General features: G+C 41.4%; 1 protein-coding gene across 3 annotated transcripts in view; it reads left to right on the forward strand.

Moving 5' to 3' along the window:
- Positions 1–22,228, forward strand: part of LOC311064976 (dedicator of cytokinesis protein 9) — a 96,048-nt gene that overhangs the window by 40,633 nt on the left and 33,187 nt on the right. For all 3 annotated transcript variants that reach the window (XM_084085073.1, XM_084085075.1, XM_084085074.1), the window contains exons 2-9: positions 3,203–3,319; positions 9,724–9,813; positions 11,589–11,671; positions 12,537–12,606; positions 15,500–15,595; positions 15,803–15,937; positions 19,103–19,277; positions 21,287–21,339. In XM_084085073.1, the coding sequence (XP_083941199.1) occupies positions 3,203–3,319; positions 9,724–9,813; positions 11,589–11,671; positions 12,537–12,606; positions 15,500–15,595; positions 15,803–15,937; positions 19,103–19,277; positions 21,287–21,339 (819 nt within the window). The remainder of the gene's footprint in view (positions 1–3,202; positions 3,320–9,723; positions 9,814–11,588; positions 11,672–12,536; positions 12,607–15,499; positions 15,596–15,802; positions 15,938–19,102; positions 19,278–21,286; positions 21,340–22,228) is intronic.

A 22,228-nucleotide genomic window follows, 5' to 3' on the forward strand; every position in this document is an offset into this window, starting at 1 on the left:
AACCACATCTGTTCCAGAGGATTTAGCGAAATAAATAGAGTGTAGTAAGTGTACATTGCTGTTTTGCTAATGGATGTCAGATGATAGTCTTTAGGTGTGTGTGTGTGTGTGTGTGTGTGTGTGTGTGTGTGTGTGTGTGTGTGTGTGTGTGTGTGTGTGTGTGTGTGTGTGTGTGTGTGTGTGTGTGTGTGTGTGTGTGTGTGTGTGTGTGTGTGTGTGTGTGTGTGTGTGTGTGTGTGTGTGTGCGTCTGCATGTGTGCTTGCGTGCGCGTGTGCTTGTGTGCGCGTGCAGAGGAAATGAAGGTCACAGATTATTCATGACAATACACTGTGTTGCCATGAATAACAACAAAAGTAGCCTTATTGTTATCCCAAAAAGGAGATATAGATAACAGTGAATCTTCTTGTTTCTCATGCCAGATAGGTCAAAAGATGAGAAGGAAGGCCGACGTCCTCTACGCCGTATAGGATAACGGTCTATTGTATGCATAGATCGAAGAGTAGCATGATACCTTATTGTTGTGGTTCTATTTTCTCCGGTGCCTGGAAGGCAGTGTGATGTGTGTGTTGCCTGTCATGGAGGGATGAGCTCATTATGACCCTCCCAGTGCTGAGGCGGATGTATTCTCTATGGGTGGATAGAGCCCTCATACTGTTGTAGGCTGTCACACGGCGTGTCTAACAGATAGCATGTGTTAGAAAGGGCCAAAGCTACAGTACAGTTCCATTTACTCCACATGATTTACTGTGCTGTGTTTTCTCTGCTCCTATAAACAGTCAAATCCTCAGTGTTAATTTAACTTTGTCATATATATACTGTAAAAAAAAAAAAGGGATAGACCTTCCATAAGGAAGGGACTGCACACTCCAGGGAACAGAGATGGACAACTTACTACTGCATGAAGTGATTTATTAGCACGTTTCGCCGTGAGCTTCGTCAGGTGCTCCTGCATCTGACAAAGCTCGCAGCGAAACGCGTTGTGCTAATAAATCACTTAATGCAGTAGTAAGTTGTCCATCTCTGTTCCCTGTGGAGTGTGCAGTCCCTTCCTTATGGAAGGTCTATCCCTTTTTTCACAGTTTATATGCCTGCTGACTAGACTTGCACCTCCTACGGGGTCTTTGGATGTGCAGGAGTCCTCTTTTTGACATATATATATATATATATATATATTTTGTATATGTATTTATATATACTGTATATATATTGTAGTCATTGACAGGCAAAAACCTTGTATCTCCATATTTCAACTTTGTATATATTTTTGGGACATTCATAAAGATTGTCACCCAAAGTAGAAAATTGTCAATCTACAAGCTCACTGATGCTGTTTACAGAAAGTGCACATAAAACAAATTTAAGAAATACATTTGTTACACAATGATTAGCTATTTTAACTATTTTCATTTTTTGGTTTAGTCTGTCTTTGGGTTGAAATGTTTAACCAATGAAAAATATTAACAACAGCTAAATAATAACTACATTGGACCCATGGGAACACAGTTGTAAAGAAAATCATACAAGGTGTCCACCAAGCACTGATTTGGAAAGTACACTGGGTGACTGCTCTTGTACCTGTGAGTGAGTGAGTGAGTGAGTGAGTGACAAATAACCCCTCTTGATTCTTGAGTGTACTTATGTATGTATGGATGGAGGACTAACCTGCATTGTGATGTGGACTGTGTGATATGAGAAAAGTTTTTATTTGATTCTATTTGTTTTACCTATTTATTGTCTTTTGTATTTTGTTATTTTGCTTTGTTGTTGTGTATGACTACATATTGCTGTGACTCATGTTTTTGAAAATTAATAAGTATAAAGTTTTCAAAAACAGTACAAATGTAGCTTTGTACACTTTTGGAGTTAGTAGTTACACATGGATACATTAACAATGTATTTTACTGTATAGCACACATGTTGTTAACCACTGCCTAGTACTGCGTGTGGTTTTCCAACTCGTAATGTTTGGCCTGGGAATAGCACAGGAGGTGTTCTGATTGTGATCGTTCACAGGACAAATTTTCAGACTATCAAACCATCTAGCCATAATTGAGCTTGTGGATTGATGGAATCCTGCCCTGGGATGGTTGTCTTGTGTTATTATTACATCTGTGGTGCATTTAGATGCTGTGCTCTGTCAACTTATGTTGCTTGACCCACGAGAGCATTGCTTCGGTATCACTTTTTTTTTTGGCCTACTTTTACATTTTGTAACTGTTATTCAGTGTGGCCTTCACTTTCCACATACAGAATGGTTTCCATCTCTACTGCTGGGGTGTGAGGAGATCTGTGTTGAGGTGATCTATCTTCACCACTGACCCTTGTGTTTGGATCCTGTTCACTTTCGATTAGATGAATTTGCAAAGTGGAACAGTAGAAAGTGGAAACTGAAAAGTAGTTTTCAGTTTGTGTAAAGAGTGTCTAGAGTCCCGCAAGTAGCCCCAGGCTCCTAACACCCCAGGTAATATTTCACAATACAGACACGTTTCATGGCAATCTTCCCATTCGATTTTGAGATATGTGTGCAAGTGGACATTTTGGCTTAGTTCCAATTAGATTTTGAGACATTTTAGCCTACAATCTGGTTACTTTTCCAGAGACCATAAAATGCACTCAGCAAAGTCCACGGCAATCCACCCATTAGATTTGGAGATAACTACTGACCCGACTGACCAAATGTGGTTCATCCTCCAAGGAGCATGCAGGTGCATAGCTAATTCTATGGCAATCCAACCAGTAGTTTTCAAGACATCTTGTTTGGGACCAAAGGGTTGGACTGACTGACAAACTGATTGACATTGCCGCACCGTTAAAGGGATAGTCCACCCCCAAAATGACTTTTTTTCTATCGATTATTCACCCCATGGAGACTTGAATTTGTGGATATTTTTTTTGTTTTTGTCCAAAAAGAGTCTCCCTTGTGTCTCCTACAGGAACCGCTGCCTCCTGGTCCGCTGGTCATCAAATTATTGGCTTAGGAATGCGACAAAAATTAAAACTATCCATGAATTCAAGTCTCCATGGGGTGAAAAAAAAATATTTTTTGGGGTGAACTACTCCTTTAAGAGTCCTGTTGCTAGCAGGGCTAATAGCTTTTATATATATAATCTAAGGTGGAATATGGAAGAAAGCACTGTTTGTGTTATATATATTATATTATGATGAATACAATATTAAACAAGTCTTGTCTGTGTTCCGTAGGTGAAGCCCAAAGTGATCGAGCCGTTGGACTATGAGAATGTGCTGGTGCAGAGGAAGACCCAGATTCTCAGTGATGTTCTCAGAGACATGCTGCAGTTCCCCCTGGAGGACTTCCAAGTGAGTTATTACACCAACACTCAGGCATGATGAGGATTAAAGGCCATGGTAGGGCTGGGCAATATATCAGTATCATATCGATTGAAAAATGTTCGAAGATTTTCAAAATTAGCAACAAAAAAAGCTGTGTGCAAGCTCACAATGCATGTTGTGAACTTGTAGATGTACTCTTTTAGCTATTTTTTTTTTAATCTTGAAAAAGAAATTTGATATTGTCACAATACGATATTATCATCGTGATATCGAGACATTTGGTCAAAAATATTGTTATATTTGATTTTATAATGTCCATATCGCCCAGCTCAAGATTGGAGTAAGCAAAACAAAGTTCAAGATTGGAGTAAGCAACAGGATAAGGGTTTAAGTAAATATAGTTCCAAGAAACCAAGAGTGTTATAAAGTTACTAGGATAGCAGGTAAACATCAAACCTAACATCTATTTAAATACCAGCAACTCATTCCACAGCTTGGGAGCCAGGAGGGAGAACAGTCTACAGTGGGTCGTTTGGAGCGTTGTTCAAATTAATTGACTGTAACTAAGGCTGTGCCTGTCATACTGTAGCTCACAGGACTAGGGGTGTAATAGTTAATCAAACTAATTGATTTAATTGATTATAAAAAAAATAGAGTTTATTTGATTAAAATAATAGATTTCCTAAAATAGCGGAAATAGTCAATTAACAAGCTTGAGCCTGTAGATTGGCTATTTTCCCTATTTGTGTATAAAATACCCGTAGAGCTAAGGTGGCTATTCAGACTAAAACAATTTAGTCGATTATAAAAAATGGTGGCGATTTGTTGATATATACTTTAATGATAAAAAAATGAATCGATAGAATAATCACTTAGAAGATAATCAATAGTTGCAGCCTAAAGCGTTGTTCACATCAAGCACAATAACTACAACGATATAAAATACGTAGTTTTAAAAATCATTCCAACTGAATTGGACAATACAACAACGATATACGTCACTTTCAGAGTGATTTTATGAATGATAGAAACAGTGACAGCCAATCAAAATCTATCAGATGGACATCTGGGATGCAATCGGTCTCACTCACCTTCGGAAAGTTGTGTTATTACGGAGATGAGTAGACAATTATGAATAGTTAACACTAATTGGTAGGGTAGCTGGCATTATTACCTCAGGGAGGCTAGAACCATTTTGCCTCCTTATAATTAATAGCCAGAGTCAGATTATCCATAATATAAACTATTTTCGCATCATGAAGATCTCTCTCTCTCTCTCTCTTTCCCCCTCCGTGTTGTCCCTGACACAACTGGACTACGCAGTGCATTTGTTTGTTGCCACTGTTTACTGACGTTATTGTTCATCAGTGTGGAAGCTCACATTATTATCGTTATAGTAATAGTTATGGTGTTTGGTGCCCTTTACACTGGACTGTCATGAAGACTGTTTCATGAGAATGTGCTCCATACATGGCCACTCCATTTCAGTGTTATCTGTTCAGAACCATTAGTTCCCCCTTCCATTTACGTGTTTTCTTTGTTGTGTTTGTTTAGGTTTTTGCACTTTTTGCCCTCGGCTCAGGCAACGGTCCATGTAGTGAGTGCTGGGCGGGGTCGTCCACAGAGGCTTCCCTTGTGTTTACGTCCCCCGTTGTAAGGGGTCATGGGTCATCTGTTTTATTGGCTCATTTGGCCTCACATGTTGTGACAGAGTAAAGGGGTTATCTCTAGTGCCATTCTGCAGGACGCGTGCTCTCAGAACTTTCCAGCGTGTCAGATGCTGCGGATGGAAACACTTGAAATGGAAATCTGGCCTGGCACTGGAGCTTCAGGATGTGAGACCACTTAGGAAGATGTCCTTAACATCAGCAGGAGTGAGACGTACTATATATCCTCACATCTGACTGTCCGCCTCACTGTCTCACTTTCCAGAGCAGGTTTTTTTTTTAGACAGGGCTTTTATTGTCATTGCTCTCCCTCCACAGAGAGCCTTCTTTGTTTTAACAACTCTGATGACTTTAACATCTTTCTTTCAGAATTCCTATATTGGAGACTAAGGCACTGTAAATGAAAGTGATAGTTAGATGAATTATTCTGCACATCAGCTGCACACACAGCTGTTCTCCCTATGAAAGGCATTTACGGAATAGTGTACATTTACAGTGAATCTGTTGTTTGTATAGACTTTTATAAAGCTGCCATGAAATTTCAAATACCATAAAAGCTTCCTAAATACAGTGTCTTGCTGTAGTCAGACAAAACAAAGTCTGTAATTAATTCCCAATCATAAATCTCTCTGTACGCGTGAAAACGTTTGTAATGAGATTTTAGGAAAAGAGATGGAAGTGTTGCTTGGTTTGTCCCGGCTGCTGTGTTGAGGCTGTGCTTCAGATAGTTGCGACCTTTCTGTTTTCATGAAGGCCGGGCAGCTGGGGAGGGGGTCGGGGTTTCAGTGACAGCCTAGCAGCCTTGACCATGTCTTCTCTGATATCATTCTGCTTCAGCGCGCCACTCTCCCCATGACACGCCGGGCTTACATACAAACACTCTGTTGTCAGCGGAGCGACAGGTGATCCTCGCTGTCGGAGAAAAAAAGAAAAAGAAAAACCACTTAAGGCACGCTGACTGAACCCAACATCTGTGTAGGCCGCTCCAGGCTTCGAGCGAGCCTTTAATCTGCTCGTATGTCAAGACCTTTCGATGGTGTGTGCTTTGTTGGTGAAGGGAGGTGCTGCTTGGCGTTCTTTCACACACTGAGACATTGCTAAGCGTACGGCGATGGTTGGCCATAAATCCGAGTTGGAGCAGGCGGAGAGGGCTCCTCTGACCACAGTCCCAGGCTGTGGGTTGTTCTCAGCCTGCGTATAAATCCTCTTTTTGGCTGGGAGCAAACTGGAGGAACTGCTATCAGCACTCTTACCTTGTGCTCTGCCCCAGTGCTCAGTCCAACGAAATCTTTAATTTGAGGTATTTTATCAAATTGTATCTCAGAGAAGAGGGACATGACTGTTTAGGGGAAAACCTATGAGACTGTGTTTATAGTATCTCCATCTGGTCTTGATCAGGGAGCTCTTGGTACAGGGGAGTTGTGCATGGGTCTCTCTCTGCACAGTTAAGTGTTCGGTGATAATTTAACTATATGAGACTCTGAAAATATACCCAGATGGACCCATTGGGTACATTTTTACAATCTCTGTGTACAAAATAACACTGAGGATTTTGCTGTGTGTGTTCTCCCTACGTGCTTTCTTGGGAAATTTGTCTGGGATTACCAAGTGCGGACCTCCCTTCCCTTCAACTCCAACTTGAGCTGTGATCAGGAAGACCTGTCACAGAATTTGCCCTCAGGAATATTCAGACACTATTCCTTTTCCTGTATTAGACCTGCTTCACAGTTGCTGGCTCGCAGTGTTGGTTTTGATAACACCACAATGCTGTGTCTTTCATATTAACCCATTAAGACCTGAGTCCGATTCTACAAACAGTTTACTGAAAAACAAATGTTGCTACAGTATATCAGTGGTGCGCAAACTTTTTCATGTCAAGGACCCCCAAAGTTATATGTATTTGGCCGCGGACCCCCATCTCAAAATATTTTGTTCCAGGGACCTCCAGAAGCAAAGATTTGAGTTAAAAAATATGTATATTCAAAAATGTGCAAACATTTTCACGATTTTTCAAAAATAGCAGATGATAGCACTATGAGCTTGTAGATCTGCTATTTTTGACTAGCCAAAGTATAAAATCATGCTTTTTAGCTCAAATCTAAAATGACACAGTTTTAATGGGTTAAGAATTGACACCCAGAAATATGAGGCGGTAATATCCAGAAGCACACATGGAGAATTCCTGATGGCCGGGCTCAGGCTTGAGATGGTATAACCAATAAAAATAGCATAACTTCGGCAGTGCCCTGCCGTGTGCAGCTGTGTCCCTAGTTCACCAGAGAGGTCACTCCATGGTCCTCCCCAGCGACTCATATCCCAATTAAATGCTTCCTGTTGCCCACTTCCTGGCTCCCTCTTGCCTCCATGCCTGTTTGTTTCTGCTGCTTAAGATTATGGAGATTACCATCTCCCTGCAGGAAACCTGGGCCGAGGAGAGGAAGGGGAGACCTCAAGTTCACAAATGAGGTTTATGTTATAGTTAAGGTGTTATGGTTGACACGGCCTGGCCTGCAGTCTTAACACCAAATTCAAGGTCATAGAGAGGGACAGGGAGTCACAATGAAGGTTCAGGGTCGTATTTACCACTGTATTGATTGCCTGGTGTAATGTCTTGCTGAAAACAAAACTTCTGATTTAGACCAACTGAATTCCATTAACTGCATCTCCCTCATAGAATACATTTTCCATTATTGCAGCAGAGATTAAATTCAGCCTGTGAAAAATAAATAATATTATTCCTCTGCTGCACGCTTTGTTTTGAGATAATCCTCCGAAAGGCTGTTGGTGAGTTTTGTGTCTCATTTCACAGTCTGAGACTCTTTTTAATTGGACCTGCTGCTTCCAGCACCATGATGGGGGGAAAAAAACTATATGTAAAGATAATGACTAAAGCAGACACTCTGGTTGTGCTGCCCAGGAAAGAGCATGAGAGATTTATTGCTGTCTTGAATTGCTTACTTCATTTTTGTACCATTGCATTGGATCTTATATGCTTTACTGGAAGCCAGGTGCCACGGCATTTCTCCCTTATGATTTTCCATTGGACCCAGTCCTTCAGAAGTATTCAAACAAATGTGAGTCACTGGACGGTCTTGAGGTTTGTTATCATTTGGTCAGATTTCTGCTACAATTTGTTTCTCTGTCATTCATTTGAGGCAGGTATGCTCTGCAGTGGCCTCACACATGCTGTTCTAATTCCAGCACTTTTCCCTCACGTCTAGAGTTTGGGCCGCTACGCAGCCCTCACACCTACGTCGCACTGTCAATCTGACTGATATGCCCATATATGGAGATCTCTGTATCTGTCAGTCCTTGTCCCTTTTATGCCCATATATGGAGATCTCTGTATTTGTCAGTCCTTGTCAGTTTTATGCCCATATATGGAGATCCCTGATGTCATCAGTATATGCCCATATATGGGCATGTCCCCTTTTGTGCCCATATATGGAGCTGACTGATTTGTTTGCTAGATGCCATCTCAACACATTGAGGTTAGACGATACACTCCATGTTTGGGCGTAGCTGCATTGGGAAATTCTTGAGCGTGACGTCAGAGGTTCGCCCGTGACATGAGTGTGATGTCGGAGTCTGTCCACCCGCCGGCCGTCCGGCGGGCCGGCCCTCCCTTAAGCCAATTTGAATATAGGATGTCCTCCAAAGAAACTCCCATGGGAAAGAGAGCGAGTTCCAAAACACTCCCTGGGCTTGGACAAGTTATTATCTGGAGGGATCTTATAGTGAGATCCTGGATGTCAAACATGACTCAGTGGAGCTGGAAACTAGGCTCCTAAACGCCCTAAAAACAATGAACTTGTCATAATAGGAATGAATGTCAGGGATGGGCATTTAAGCACATTTAGCATTTCATAAATCCTCCTACTGCTCAAGAAAATAGTATTTCTCATTCATAAAATAACTTGGAGTGGATGTTGTTTTTAACATTTTTAACATTTTTGTTGTTTTTAACAGATTTTAACAGATTTTTTTGTGCATGCAGTGCTGGTTTCAGTGCTGAGTTACAGTACTTCTCTGAAACAAGAGTTACAAGGTCCTATAAATTAATTGTGAAAACATTAGAGCAATTAATTGAAAAAATTAATCATTAATCATGAATCAATTAATAAAAAATAAGAAATATACTTCGACTTTCATATTTACCGTACATTATTGCGCAATAATAGCCCTATATAACTACATTATTGCGCAATACTTATTAGAGCTCTAGCATTATACATTTGCGAGCCTTTAAATATGGTACTTGCTCACCTAATTCACTATGCATTGGAGGCAATAGCATAGTAAGTGAGCTGTAAATCAGTGTAGTGAGTCAGCCTAGAGAGTAGAGTGGTCATTAGACTGAAGCTTAAAGGAAAGCATTAGACGTGTTGAGATACTGACTCCAGCTACTCCGAGAGCCCCTGTACACCAGTGGCTGAGAGCCAGACCCTGGGTGTGTCTGTGGGTCCAGGACTTGGAACAATATGGAGGAGCATCCTGCTTCTCTCACATTCTTCCCCTTTGAACCGCAACAAAGACATTAGCTTTTCTTTCTAGAAGAATATTAAGGGGAGCAGTCAGCACAATCATGTCCAGCTGAGCCCACACACTGCAATCTTACTTGGGAAAAGGTGTCAGGTTGGAAATATGTATTACCTGATTTAGCTTTGTATGGTTCATTGTAATTGTCCACGTTAGCCTATCAATCTTTGTGATAATGTGGTGTTGAGTCATGGTATGAATCCTTCTTTTTTCCCCCATCTATAGATTTCAACATTAAGACGCCAAGGAAGAACCCTCTACCCTACAGTGCCTGACAATGCAGAGAAAGAGGCCCAAAGTCTATTTGTCCAAGAGGTAAACTCCTGTTTTATAGTAATAATCCCACAAAACTGTGAAGCTGTCCTGAGCATGCAGTGGGTTTTATAGACAGCATGGCGCTCTCAGTGAGAGTTGATTTGATGAGCTATTGTTCCATGAAGACATACCATGCCACCTTATGGAGACAAATACAAATAATCTTTCCGAATTTTCCCTAGCACTACATGGCAGAATACCATAGACCAGAAGATATGACCACCCGTTAGACTGTACACACTTGAGCTCCCACAGAATTTCCTAATTGTTTATTTAACGTGCACCACATAGAACTTCCATTTTGCGTAGCACATTCTTTGTGACACAAAGTTATTTAATTGTTTGGGGTGCATATAAGGCCCATATAAGGCCCAACTGGAGTCTGTCCAGTTGACTGGGCTATTTCTTACTGTTTCTGTTACTGATAAAGTGTAATTAACCTTTACTGTCCAGTCAAGCCTATCAGACTTTTGGTATTTTACTGTAGTTGATTGTTTATAGTGGTGCCTCCCTGTGTGAGTCTTGAAAATGTCTGCTGTAGCATTTGTTTGTGATTTTCACATCTTCCAAATGTGGTTTTCACAGTTATCAGTAGTCAAGTTAAAATACTGCCATGAAACATCCAGACATTTAATTACTCCCAGTTTGTGTAGCTAAAATGACTGATTATTGCTCCGTGTCACAAACATACAGTACAGTGTTTCCTGTCCAGTGCACAATGGTTTATTTATGTCCTGCCCAATACTGTCCTCTCTGTCCTCATAAGCCGGTGGCCAACTGGCCGTTGTCAGTTTACCTTTCAGTTCAAAGGTCAGTGTTTAAGGAATCCTGTCTTAAATCATAAATATATAATTCCTCTTGCTCACATAAAGTGTGACATCACCAGGACAGCTGCTGAATTCAGCCCAGCAAGAGCCCCTCTGTTTTCCGTTGTCCCACTGATCAAATTGCACTTGGCCACCCCCATCAGAGCAGTTCTGGTAAACGGCACACGTTTCTCTATAGCAGATACCACTGTGTTGTCCATAGACCCGCTGACTTTAACAATGAACAGATGTCTTCATTCTAAGCCAGAGAGATAGAGCTGTACTCCCTCCCAGTTCGTGGTGGTCATAATAACGTGGTTAGAATGAGGTGAAGGGTGCACATACTGTAGGCCTTAAACTGACTTCCACTTTACTGACAAAAAAAAAGAAGACAATTCTTTATCTTGGCTTCAGTGTGCATAGAGTTCAGAGTGTTCTATAATATAGTGCTCATTTTGTTTTGAATTTTGGCTTCACTGATCCACTGACTCATGTTTTACTTTAAAATCACTGTCCAGTGTCCACTTAATCAATAGACTGCCACAGCTGCTGTACAAAATGAAACACAATAACCTCAAGGCAGCGTTTTATCATATTAATATCAAATGTCTTTCGGTTACAGATGAATTCTGCAGTCATCCAGCTGGTGCACAGAACATGCACAGAGGAAGCACCTGCATGAATGATAGAATATTGTTTTCTCACAAAAATACTAAATCCCATGGAAGGCTTTAAATTCTGCCAACGGTCTGCTCAAAGATGAGCGCTCTCTTTGATTTCTCTTCCTCTTCCTGCAGAAATTCTAATCTGATTGGACGAGGAAAAAAGCATTAGCAGACAGCAAGGCTGTGTTAGATTAGGAACCCTTGTATTGATGCAGCCCTGAGATGCTGTATAGGGACAACTGCCTTTTGCAGGAGAACCTTACCGTGGGGTTTGTTATTCACTGATTGCCGTGTGTTTTCTCAGTGCATCAAGACCTACAACTCTGACTGGCATGTCGTTAACTACAAGTATGAGGACTATTCTGGGGACTTTCGGCAACTTCCAAAGTAAGTCTCTTGTGTACAATGACAACCCATCTTCACGTAAGTGATGTGTGGGTATTGCATCATGACATGCTTCAGCTGGGCAAGTGGGAACAGCTACCATGCTTAATGCATGGATGCCAGAGATACAAACTGAAACACACTCATGCGCACGCACCTGCACACACATAGTATTTATGCATGCACATTTTCACCAGTGTTTTTGTCCGCTTGTCAGCAAGCTTTAGTCACTTTATTCCTGGCTCACTGTTGAAGATATGTTGAAAAGGAAACACGGGTGATCATTCTTAATTCACTCCAACAATATTGTTTTCTCCTTTTGTGTAACATCAATTATTCCTTTGCTTTATCCTGTGTGGAAACCACCTAAAGAGTTCGAAGATTGTGTTATGAGCTCTGCTGTCTTTCCTGAAGAATAGTTTTTATTGTGTTTAAATGACAGAAAGACCTTGGCACTATTACTGTTGCCATTTCTTCTGTCCTTGCCTTGATGCCAGGGAAGTTTAAACAATACTACATGACGTCGCTTCCCCGTTAAAATTTCACAATAGTTTCCCTAATGTGTATTAATCTTTGGTAGATTTTCCTTCCTTTCCTTTTTTTCCCCCCAAGCGCTGCCATTAGTTGTTCCTGTTTGTATTTTTGATTGGAATCAGACGGTTATTGAGAAAGCAATACTTTTATTCATGCATAGATAGACAGACAGAATGACTGACTGTTTGACCTTTATTGAATCCTGACGGTAATTCAGTTGTCATACTGTAGCTGTCATCATTTTACAGAAAGTACATCCCCAACACTTATCTAACTATTATCTGCAAGTTATATTAGTCTGTTTAATTGACTAGTAATTGAATTTCTTTTACAGCAAAGTGTCCAGACCGGACAAGTTGGCCATCCATGTGTTTGAGGTGGATGAGGATGTTGATAAAGACGAGGTGAGTTCATATCATGCATGCAGTGTGTTAGAGTTCTAGCCAACCCACATCAATGAGTCCTATTATATGAACAGAATATAGAAAGAGATTCAGTGCTCTGCAAGCTACTGAGTTATACTTTTCTTTAAATTACTTTTTAACTTCTTGGAATCATATCTTTCCAAAAGAAACAAACTCTATTAATGGTTATACTGTATGCCCCTTAATATGTCTTATTGTGGTCATTATTTATTTCTGGCCAAGGGAACTAACTTGCCTTTCCTGTTTCCATCACAGTTGTTATAATGATGAAAGCCTTGCGATGACTTAATAGCTCATTTTAATGTAAAGGATTATGTGCAATTACGACGATTAAACGACTTTGCTGGCTCATCGTTTCAACGGTTTTGGATTCCTCTCCTTTTTTCTCAGGCTGAAGTCTTCAGGGCCCTAGTGAAACATTTTGCTCCATTAATCTTCACCTAATCTATGTAATTCTGTTGGCGTGTGTGTGTGAGAACAGTGTAAATTATCCTTTGTTGGTCTTGGATTGGCTGATGGGAGCACACCCCTGAGAGCTCAGGAGGTCACCACTCATAGAAACTTAACTTTGAAGGGCTGACAGGCCAACGGATGTCTGAAAGTCTTCAAAGCAGCAATGATAGTCTGAGGCTTTTGATGATTATGATGTTATCTAGCAGGCCATCAGGGGCATACCGTCTAACAAGACATATAATGATGACAGTCAACTGGGCAGACCTTGTTCTCATGCTGTGTCAAACTATGCCCCCTGTAGGTGATGAAACACTTAATGATTTGCAGGAAGATATATTGTACATACAGGCATGCTTGTAATGCAGGGGTCTTCAACGTTTTCAGGCCAAGGACCCCCTAGCTGAGAGAGAGATGAAGCAGGGACCCCCTCTATATTGTATACAATTCAGATAAACTTTCGCTGCTCTTTTTTCCCTCTACACACCTATAACTCTTTGCCAAAAATAGCCGATCTACAAGCTCACAACGCCTCGCAGCGCGAGGCGTTGTGAGCTTGTAGATCTGCTATTTTTGGCTAAAGTTCTCCTCAGAAAAGGCATGCTAGGGTTAAGTGATTAATGTAAAAAAAAAAATCATATCGCACAGAGATTTGGCGGACCTCCTGTTGAAGACCCCTGCTGTAATGTATACACAGTTAAATCCTCAGTGTTAATTTATCAATGCTTAACTTCAAGAATGTACAAATGTAACCAAATTATTAAATTAACCATTATGGGTCCATTTGGTTACATTTGTACACTCTCACAGTTACAAATAGTTACATTTACACTGACGAGTTAACTGTGCATAGGCTTGAGACATTTGCATTTGTGCAAGAATATTGTTCTGTTTCCTATATAATTGTGTGTTGAATAATAAATGCTCTCCTTGGAGTCGATGAGGGTCATGGTCTGTCCTGCTCAGCTTCACTGTCAACCTCCCATATGACAGGGGAGGGACACTTTATCAGAGCCAATGAACCTGCCCAAATCCGCCCTCACCTCTCCCCCTCACCTCTATCATTCTCATAGATTATTCTTTTAAATGGGAAGCTTGCCATGACCTTGCACTGCAAAGTATTGCCCCTAAAATCTCCAGAATAATTGATAACCATTTTACATATTAGCTTTGCATTGTGTTATGCAGTAAAGAATACTTTATACAGACATTTATACAGAAAATAAACACATTTTACAACAAAATATGTCTTGATTTTTTGTTGGAGCAGCATCATTCTGTACAACAAAGTATAAATTGCCTATTAAAACATTGTGGTGCAAGAGGGATTTCGGAGAGCGTGAACCCCATGGTTTTGTCTGACCCTATGGGGGAGCGGTCTGTGCCGTCTAGACACAATGATGAGTGGAAGCAGACCCTGAACCTTTCCAGACGCTCCGCGGATCACTCCCAAGACATGCCGAAAATATTCCTGAATCCTGCCAACACTTTCTGAAAATCTTTTCACTCACTATAACCGAGGGAAAAGAAATTATGCTGGACAATGGGCATCTTAAAAACCCATTCATTACCGGTAGATCGTAAAAGTGTCTGGGACACAGTTCTTCGCTGTAGTCTGTCAGCAGCTGGCAGCGTAACTGCTCATGATGACATGTGTTCTCTTTACGGTAGAGCTGATCTAAAGCAGGGCAGCTGATGCCCCATCATCTTTTTCCTCTCCTAATTGTTTTTATATTTACACCGATCATAATAGCTTAGTTATGGGTGGTTGCGTTCAGGGCATAATGTCACATCAGCCACGTGAATGTGGTGGTCTCACCGTATGCCATCCATCCTGACAACTGACAGACCACAGGGTCCATCTGGTTGTGGATCAGTGGGGAAGATGGAGTAATTTATTTGACCAAGAGTCTTGTCATACTGTAGTTTGTTTACAGTTCTCTTGTAGTTTGTTTAATGTTCGCCCCAACCCCCCCTGGACAGACCAGGACAAAAACAAGTATAAACCAGATCAATAAACAAGAGGGCAAATCAAGTGGAAGTCAAAACAAGAAAATAATAATTGGAAAAAGAAAGCAGAAATTAAATTAATAAATAGAGAAAAAAATCACAGAAGTGTAATCGACAAGGTGTCCTCAAGTATCAATAGAATTTATCAACCGAATCCCGCAGGGTGTACTTAATCCTCACCAGCCTCATAAAATATAAGACGTCTCTGATCCACTGTGTAAACGTTCTCTTGGTTGCTTGTTTGGAGTTGGACGGACCTTTAAGAGATCTCGGCCACAGGATGAAGGCAGTCGTGATGTGCACCATTGGGTGACATTCTGGCAGACGTCTTGGTAGGATGTGTTTGTATAAAAGTGTTTTGATGTGGTGCTGAACTGTACGCGTCTGATCTTTATGTGTCTGAATCTCTCAGGACACAGCCTCCTTAGGTTCCCAGAAAGGAGGAATCAACAAACATGGCTGGCTGTACAAGGGCAACATGAACAGTGCCATCAGTGTCACCATGAGGGTGAGAGGTTCTAATGACAACTTAACTTTTATTAAGTAAATTAGTTAATTTAACATATTTTACTGTGTAACTACAGTATATATGTGCTGCTTTGGAACTGACTTTATTTTTTTATGACATAATATTAGGACCTAGACTACTTGGTTTGTTCCTTTTTGGTTTCCTGTTTTTCAATTGTGTTTTTTTGTTTTCTTTTTTTCATCTCAGTCTTTTAAGCGGAGGTATTTCCACCTAACCCAGCTGGGAGATGGCTCTTACAATCTCAATTTCTACAAGGACGAGAAGATTTCCAAAGAACCCAAAGGAACAATCTTCCTGGATTCCTGCATGGGCGTAGTTCAGGTAACAACACGCTCCGAAACACCACAGTGGCCTCTGCCAAAACGTCAATGATTGTTAACATTAGCCAGGAATAGGCTGAGTCTGCGGATGTAGCGATTTCCTCTTCGAAGCTCTTTCTTAGTGTATTCAATTTTTTCCCGTCCGTGCCGCGTAAAATGTTATGTGATGATAACAAAAAAATGTCAACACAAGTTACACTGGCACCGGGGGACAATGCCGGTGCGATGCTTCTGCCTTTTTTATTTCTGACACCCTCTCCCACCCATGGGGCTGAAACCGGAGCCCATCCATCTGCTCTTTCCCTCCCCCGCCAAGGTCATCCATAAATGCTGACTCTCAGCCGCTGAAATGATGTGAATGCTGATGTCACATTGCCACGCACTCTACTGCAGCTTCACAATCGATACCACATGCTAGCAGATGTGTATGCCCTGAGACAGACCGCAAACATCATTATCTGTCTGTCATCCAAAAGAAATGGGAGAGCTCTACTCTGACTAAGCATACCAGCTCGATATTTATGATGGAAACTATTACGAGAATGGAGGTTGGAATTGTACGCCAGGTCTGCCTGTGTGTCTCTCACCCTGTGGGAGGGAAGTGTTGTCGAACCCAGGGAGGAAGGAGGGTCCTGGAATCTCAGGAGGTGAAGGGTTTTAACGTATGTCCTTGGGATGGTTTTAGGATTTGGAGATCTGAGTCGTGCATGTTATGTTGACTTGGCCGTTCCCTGAGTTCGTCAAACCCCCCACACCGATAAATTCCCAAACCACAGGCCTCCCCTGGTGCATTCTTAGTGGAGGAGTGGGTGAGATAATTGTTAGATCTTCTTGTCCGGGCAGATAAACAGGCTGGATTATTTTCTCTCCCTCTTATTTAAGTAAGTCTTTATTCAGACTTCTTTAAATAAAAAGCCTGAATCTTCAGGTAGCTTCAGGTGTTGCTTGTCATCCTGGGGTCCACAAATACAATTTAAAAAGCCAATACAGTGCAATATGGTACAGAAACAAAACAGCTCAAAAGGAGAATGTTCCTGGATTCCTGCATGGGCATAGTAATGAAGAAGGGAGATGTTATGGCTGGTGATGATGCTCTAACTGCCTACTGGCACCCTTCTCTGGCAGGAAATACATGGTTGGTTTTGTCTGTCTGTGGTGGTTTTGTCTGAGTGATCCCTTAATTATAACACAGATCTTATACTCTATTTGTCTTCACTATGATTTGACAGGACTGTTGCCGATCGGCCCCTGCAATCAGTCGACATCGTGCTGTCCTGTGGTTTACCACTGTGTTTTTTGTTTTGTTTCGCCAACATTATGCATTTAGTGGTAAAGATTTGTGCCTTAAACATCTCAGCCACAGTAAGTGCTATCGGGTTGTGCATCTGCAGCCGATTAAAGTTATATTGGCGTGTGGTGTGACGCCATGCCCGGCTTCAAGCTGCTTTTGCACATCTCACGTACTTGTGAAAAGCCAACACACAGTCAAGTACATGCACTGAGGCATTCCACCTGCCAACTTTTATCTCCTTCAGACATCCTATGCGGTGTCTTGTTGTGTCCCAGGACAGCCGTTTGTTTTCTCCCCCCCCCCTCTCCTTGAGCCTTTCCCTTTAAACTCTGCTCACTCCCCTTCCTGTGATCACACTTTCCATGATTACAGAAACAGAGGAAACATCTCACTTCTGCCCCTGTTCCTCTCGCACCGCTGTGTCTGTGTTGAGGGTTGGGTACAATATGTGTGCTAAACACCACTGCTATATTTAACTGGTTTGCGCAGCTGGAGTCCTTGTATTTTGAGTGGGAGTAAATGGTAGACTGTCCTGATAGCAAGTTCAACTGCACGTATGGACAAAACAGGATCTCATGCCGTCTTTAATACTGTCATGCATTTAAAATCCCTTGACGATTACTCGACTCTGATTTCTGTCCCAAATACTCCTCCAGTTTATCCATGTTTGTTCAGCTCGCCTTCAGATAATGACTCTCCCTCCCATCCACTCACACTGCAGTTTCAGCAGCTCAGCCAAATTATGAAGGCAACTGTGGCCTAACAATCCTTTGACCGCTGACCATAATAATACAGCGACTGCCCAGCAGCGCTATTCTTTTGTTAATCATACTGATATATACTGATATGATCATCAACGTCAAGCAGCAGAGGCTTTGCGTGTGTGCGTGCGTATGTACGTACGTGGATGCGTGTGCACATGTGTTTAGTAGTAGTGGGTAGTAGACCGTAGTAGAAACAGACGCTCGAGGATAAGCCCAAAAGGGACGGTTACCTCACACTTCCTGGCTGATTGGAGGTCATAGTTCATCTCTGTGACTGCAGCCTTGTGCTGTTGAATGAACTCACCTAATCTACAGAAAGTCTCTGCTGCAGACTTGGTAGAGCTGGAAAATGTATCTTACTTAAATATTCTATATCCTTATTCAAATTATACCTGGGTCTTGTTTGGCCTCATCGTTCTAACATGAAGGCGCACTTTTTTCACGTCTTTTAAGATAAGATAAATACTGTACATATACCCTGGACAAGGCTCCCTCATAAAAGAGATCTTGTATCTCAATGGGATTTTACTTAAAACAAATTGGAGCCATAAGAGATTGTGAATATTATATTGAGACTTGTATACAGTACAAGGTGCAAAATTCCATACCATACCAATTACAATCGTTACATTTTCAGTGAGCACGAGGACAGGATTTGTTGTCATTAGAGCGCACTATAAAGATAAACCATTATAAAGCTGAGCATTTGCTGCCTTCCAGTGACAGTTTTTGAATGTCATCTTTTATTGTGGTATGGAACTTTCCTTTTAGTGTTGCCATATTCAGAACTAAAAGTAGTCGTTATTGAACATCAATTACAATTGCACACTCAATAACAAACTCTCTACTTACTAATACTTTTGTACTTTTTGAACCTGGTGTCCCAATAGTGGGCACGTCATTATAGGCAAAGCTTTAAAAAATCTGAAGTTTTCCAAAATATAGAAAATAGCATATCTACAAGCTCTGTTTGAGCTGAGAAACATTATAGTACGATGAAGTATAAATTAGAGCTTATATGGTTAAGAGCGAGGTCCCATTGTTTTACTGATAATATTTTTTCTCCTCCTCTCTCTTCTCTTGTGTGTGTGCTTTTGTTTTCTTTTTTCAGAACAACAAAGTTCGGAGGTTTGCTTTCGAGCTGAAGATGCAGGACAAGAGCAGCTATCTGCTGGCTGCTGACAGTGAGGGAGAGATGGAGGACTGGATCAGCACCCTCAACAAGATCCTGCACAGCAGCTTTGAGATCGCCATGCAAGAGAAGAGGAACGGAGACGTTCATGATGGTGTGTGTGCGTGTGTGTGTGTGTGCGTGCGTGCATGTGCGTGCGTGCATGTGTGCAAGCGTGTGCAACATTAATGTGTAGGTGTATACAGCATAGTGGATGTAGTTGTGAATTAATGTGTACAGTAGGTAATGTGTACAGTATGTGTATTTGTGTGTGTGCGTGTGAGAGAGAGAGAGATGTGTAGGTAATATGTATGTGTATATAGTGGATTATAGACCAAGTGTTTAGGTAATGTGTAGGTGTTCTGTATATAGTTGATGTAATTCTGTGTGTGTGTGTGTGTGTGTGTGTGTGTGTGTGTGTGTGTGTGTGTGTGTGTGTGTGTGTGTGTGTGTGTGTGTGTGTGTGTGTGTGTGTGTGTGTGTGTGTGTGTGTGTGTGCGTGTGCGCCCATGTCTCTCACATAAGGGCATTTGTGTGTCTCTGTGTGTTCATGCATGTGTTCTGCCACCCTGTGTATGGTTCCCATCTGTGTTCAGTGGGGGGGGTTACAGAATCTGTAGGAGAAATATTCAAAGAACAGATATGAGCTGGAATCATATTTTCGTTAACCTTGCAAAAATGTTATCCACCTTAAAATCAGAACCCCTTTTAACACAAAAAACGTGCTTTTCATAATGTTAAGGCAAAGAAAACATCCAGAGTTCAGTTTTCCTCAGGGGAACAAGAATGTGTAAACAGGTCTTGTTCTACAGACTAAAATGTCAGACCAGACAATTGTCTTTGGCTTAACACTCACTCTGGCTCCTTCCACTGGGAGTAAGGAATCAATATTTAAAAATTTGCTCAGGTAGTCCAGATAAAATATAATATACATGAAGACTTACATTCCAAAGTGATACATTTCCATTATGGTTAAAGGAGTAGTTCACTCCCAAAATTACTTTTTCATTTACTCACCCTGTGATGGCTTGAATACAAGGAGAACGTTTGTTTGTATAACTCACATATATTTTTTCAGTGAATGAAGAATCCAAAGACAAAGAAAATAGTTGATGAATTGAAGTAAATAGGTGGACAAGATTAACAATAAAACAATATCAAAATAATTTCATTAATGATTGCGAGTATGCCTTACCAACCTTTGTGTGCATTGCTCTGCCACTTGCTGTAGGCACGCAGTGTTTATTGTTTGAATTAATATTAAATACAAAAGATATGATACTTTTATTTTATTTAGACATTTCTGTCAGAGGAGAAGCCCATTCGTTTTCGAGGGGCCCTCAAGCACAACACACAAACCATAACAATAAATGGAGCATGTCAACAGACATAACAATCAACATATACACCAAAATAGTATAAATACAGATAACCTTGTGGCCATGCCCTGAGGACCCTGCAGTGCAGTAGTTATCTTTATCATTTCTCAAATGATTTAAGCATGTACTTGTACATGTTCATGTGTTTGTTGTTGAAAAACAACATCATGCCATAGGGTATTTTTTAGCACCATAGTAGCCGTCTGTCTGTGTCGGCTCTCAGGTGCATTAAGCAACCTTTTTTTTTCACACCTTCCAACCGACTGATCTCCTGACTTAATTTGATCTGTAGTTGTCTGGGGTTTGGTGGGGAGCCAGCTTTCATTTTAACTTTGCTGTGTAGTGCCCCAGTTGTCTCCTAGTTCTTTGACGGCTCTCTCTGTCTAGTCTGTTGGACCACCCAGACATTTTAATGCTCACCTCCTGTCTCGTACTGCCAGGAGGAAAGAGCCCGAGTGTGGCTGCGCAAAGAGGCCCCACTAATCTTCCTAACGTCTTGGCCTTTATTAATCACGCTATGCAGGGGGAGAGAAAAGACAACCCAGGGATCTTGAAGCTCTAATACAGATCAACATCAACACTGGCCTGCCTCTCAGTCCTGGCTGATCCCAGTGCAGCTGAATTACTGTTTACTGAACATTAAGTGTTAGCGTGGGATTAAGAGGACTTTGTGGTAAAGACAATAATGTTTCAAAATTCCTTTAGCTTAGATCCAGTAATTTCTCTTTTTTTTCTCCTGCTCTAGATGATGAGCTGGGAAAGTCAGACAGTTCCTCTGGCAGTATGGACAGCTTTCAGGTAGGTCCTGTTTCCCCTAACTGGAAGCCAATACCTTGAGATTTTGCTAGGGCCAGTAGGTAAAACATTAGTCTGGGAGGGTTAGCGTCAGAGCTTGGACAGCAGGGGCGCGGCCACTGCGTTGTGATTCAAATCAACAGCCAATGAAGAAAAGGGGGCGGGATCCACATGCAGTGGGTGTTGCATCTAAATAGGATCGACGGGAAGCAATTTCCCCTTGAGAAATTTCGGCCGCCATTGTTGTGTACTGCTGTTTGCCTCTCGTCGGACTTTTTAGACGAGTTGCACAGCTCTCAGACCGGTAAGAGGCGTGTCCGCTCAGATTCAGAGCGTAAGGTACATCCCGCCCACAAATACCAGGGCTCTGGCCCAGAAGTTCCTCGCCAGAGCTGGCGAAAACTTCTGGGAACTCAGATTAGTAAAACATCATAACTTGGAATTAGCAGCATGAAATCACTATTCTTCACCGGGTTAACTACAAAGAACGCCTCTCGGTATAACCTCTGTCACAAACACGTGGTTCAATTACGGCTCATGAAGACTTATTTGATTACATTCCTAAATTCTCCACCATTTGTTATATTCCTAAAAGAGCAGAACCTTTGCACACCTACAGTATAGATTGACTGGTGGAGAAGACCATGGGCTGACTATCGCAACTATCATAAAACAAAGGACTCCCACACACTTGCAATTGGCAACAATGTTTTGGTACGCAGACCTTCATCTGGTTAGTTTAGAATATTCCTAAAAGAGACTTAAAAAAGGAATAAAGTACCAATCATAAAATAAAAAAAGAATATTCCTAAAAGAGGAACAAATACAGAAGAACATTAAACTGTTCAGATGTGATCATTCAATACCACTCAGAGAGTTAAACTAAACAATG

This window comes from Gymnoscopelus microlampas (assembly GCF_963454915.1).
Source record: "Gymnoscopelus microlampas genome assembly, chromosome: 17".
Classification (NCBI taxonomy): domain Eukaryota; kingdom Metazoa; phylum Chordata; class Actinopteri; order Myctophiformes; family Myctophidae; genus Gymnoscopelus; species Gymnoscopelus microlampas.